Below are 3,178 nucleotides of genomic sequence, written 5' to 3'. Positions count from 1 at the left end.
CCTCACTTTTGGAATAAACAAAGATATCATCTATAAATACAATAACCAAGGAGTCAAAATATGATCGAAACACTCAGTTCATCAACTCCATGAATGCGACAGGGGAATTGGTCAACCCAAAGGACATGACCAAGAACTCATAATGATCATATCGGGTTAGAAAAGCTGTCTTTGGAGTATCCAAAGCTCTAATTCTACATTGGTGATAACCAGACCTCAAATCAATCTTCGAAAATACTGTATCACCCTGAAGCTGATCAAATAAATCATCAATACGAGGAAGAGGATACTTGTTCTTAACTGTTGCTTTGTTCAACTACTGATAATTAACACATATCCTCATAGACCCATCTATCTTCTTCACAAACAATACAAGCTCACCCTAAGGTGATATACTAGGTAGGATAAATTCCTTATTCAATAATTCTTGCAATTGATCCTTTAATTTCTTTAACTCAATAAGGGCCATCCTATAAGGAGGAATAGAAATGGGCTTGGTGCCCATCTCAATATCAATGGAAAAATTAATATCACGATCCAGAGTCATACTAGGTAAATATGTAAGGAACACATTCATAAACTCACAAACAACATAGACAAAGTCTAAGAAAGGAGGACAAATAACACTAGTATCATGAATATGAGCCAAATAGGATAAACATCCCCTCTTAACCAATCTATGAGCCTGAACATAAGATATGACCCTCTTATGACCCGAATAAAGTGCACCCTTCCAAGCTAGCCTTGGTATACCCGATGGAGCTGAAGTCACGATCTTAGCAAAATAATCTAAGATGAAATGATAAGAAGCCAACCAACTCATACCCAAAATGACATCAAAATCAACCATATCTAACATAATTAAATCTACCTCAAGTTTCGTGGCTACAAAAGGTCACAACATAAGATCGATGCACCTGATCCACAAATAAAAAATCTCTTACAGGAGTAGATACATGAATAGGCATGACAAGAGACTCACTAAGAGAATCAAAACCCAAAGAAAAATATGTAGACATATAGGAGAATGTTGATCCGAGTTCAAATAACACAGATATAGATTTGAAATAAATTGGGTGATACCTGTGATAACAACATCAGAAGCCTCTACCTTAGGTCTTTCTGGTAAAGCATAAGATAGTCCACGACCACCAACTGGCTGAATAGCCCTACGATAACCACCACGACCTCCACTACCTCTGTCTTTCGTACTTCTGGTAACACTTCTACCTCTCACAACTGCAATATGAGTGGACCTAAAAACATAAAGGGGATAATCTTTGGCTACATGGCCAGTCTCATAACATACATAACAAACTCTAAACTTGTCCTGTCGGCCACCCTACACCATTAAACTAGAAGACCCACTAAAACCTCTACAATCTCTACCTTATGATGTCTGACCTCTTAACTTACCAAAATAGTGCACCTTTTTAGAGCCTTGTGAGATACTCAAGGAATAGATAACTGCATTCGCGCCCGGTCCGCTATACTCTATAATGATTCCCCAAACACTATTATTTGTATCATAGCTCACTGAAGAGTAGGAGGAAAAATAAGTTCAACTGACTGAGACCCTACTTGAGGAGGTAACATAGATAAGGGATACACTCTCAATCCTGAAGCATCACATCATACTCTGGTGTTGGTACTAATAGATGAATAGTACTCAGGGTTTGAGGAGCACCCAAAATTGAAGTCAAAGCAACTGGAGAAATACCAAAACTAGACTCTGGCACAGATGGAGGTACCATGCTTGGAGATAGGGGAATACCAAACAAACTTAAAGGGACACCCTCCAAATGGGTCAACAGATGAATCAGCAATCCCTCCAAGACTGAGGTAGAAGAACTCTGAGGAACTAGAGTAGAACTCACACCTCCAACCTACTTAACACAAAGCTCAGGGGAGAGTCCCTTAGCATTCCTTCTAGATGGGGCTGATCTACGGGCCCATCTACTTTCTCAAGTCCATCCATGACTCGAGGCTCGCCCTCTAGGTGAAGGCTCTACATCTCTAATCACACTAGACCTAGTCAACACCATCTGCATAGAAAGAGTGAAACACAACTCAAAATAGGGGGTATGAAAGAACTACGTATGATAAGGAATGAAATGAGGAAAGTTTTCCTAAAGACATCCTATTGCTTCTCCAAGATAGATACGAACGTCTACATATCGATCTGCGAGCCTTCATTTGACATTCCATTCTTACACTGTTGATACCAATGAAACTTGATTGCTTTGATACCAATTTTTCATGACCCAAAATCAAAAGAGTCATGATGGCACTTGTCACGGTGAACCTTGACAATAATTACCCCAAGTTAAGGCTTTTATAACTAAGCCAAACCATACAAGTATAATAAATGTGGAAAGAAATATAATAATGTAGCCATAACTCATAAAACCAGGAGTCAATAGTATAAGAACGTATCTAAATACAACTCCAATCCAAGGAAATACATAGGATGTCTAATACAAGAGAAATGCTATCTGTAAAATGAAATTAAATACATAGTCTATAAGGAAAGGTAGAAGAAGACATTTGGACGCCTGAAAATCATTAACTACCTTAAAAGCTCTAGTAAATGCCCGAGTTAAGCAAAATAGGACATACACGAACTGAAATCTGCACCAAAAGGGTATGTAGGAGTGAGTACGATGCACTTTTACTTAGTAGGTATCAAAGGATGACCGATCGAAGTAAAAAATAAAGTACACAAAATACACACTAAGGGTACGTCACCTGCAATAAAAAAATATCCCACATAATAGCCCACACCGCTTCCACTAACAGTTCTAATATATCACCAAAATAATAACAACATAGTAAGTAGAATATAAGAATACATTATATCACATACAAGTAGAAACAAAGAAGAACATGTATATATAAGATGGTCAAGTATATATAACAGGATACAGAGCAAGTGGACATATAACAAGTCAATATGGAAATTCAATCACAATATCAACATGTAAAGCAAGTGCAATTTATAAGATGATGATGATGATGCTACCGATGACGACGATGATGATGCACGAGGTTGTTACACAACCTCCGTATATACCTATACAGGCAAGCCTTCTTGATGAGGGACCCATAGAGGGTTCATAAACTAATATACCATACTGTATACACCTACGGAGGTAAGCCTTCCTAGCACACGACCCAT

General features: G+C 38.1%; 1 protein-coding gene across 1 annotated transcript in view; it reads right to left on the bottom strand.

Moving 5' to 3' along the window:
- LOC124891589 (late embryogenesis abundant protein-like) overlaps window positions 1-1,754 on the bottom strand; it is a 41,877-nt gene extending 40,123 nt beyond the window's left edge. The window contains exons 1-2 of the mRNA XM_047403296.1: window positions 1,670-1,754; window positions 1,084-1,239 (exon numbers count right to left, since the gene is read on the bottom strand). Of these exons, the coding sequence (XP_047259252.1) occupies window positions 1,084-1,239; window positions 1,670-1,754 (241 nt within the window). The remainder of the gene's footprint in view (window positions 1-1,083; window positions 1,240-1,669) is intronic.
- Between the last annotated feature and the right edge of the window lie 1,424 nt (window positions 1,755-3,178).

This window comes from Capsicum annuum, unplaced genomic scaffold (assembly GCF_002878395.1).
Source record: "Capsicum annuum cultivar UCD-10X-F1 unplaced genomic scaffold, UCD10Xv1.1 ctg3809, whole genome shotgun sequence".
Lineage (NCBI taxonomy): Eukaryota > Viridiplantae > Streptophyta > Magnoliopsida > Solanales > Solanaceae > Capsicum > Capsicum annuum.
Note: the sequence above shows the minus strand (reverse complement) of the source record. Positions and strands in the feature narration are given on the sequence as shown.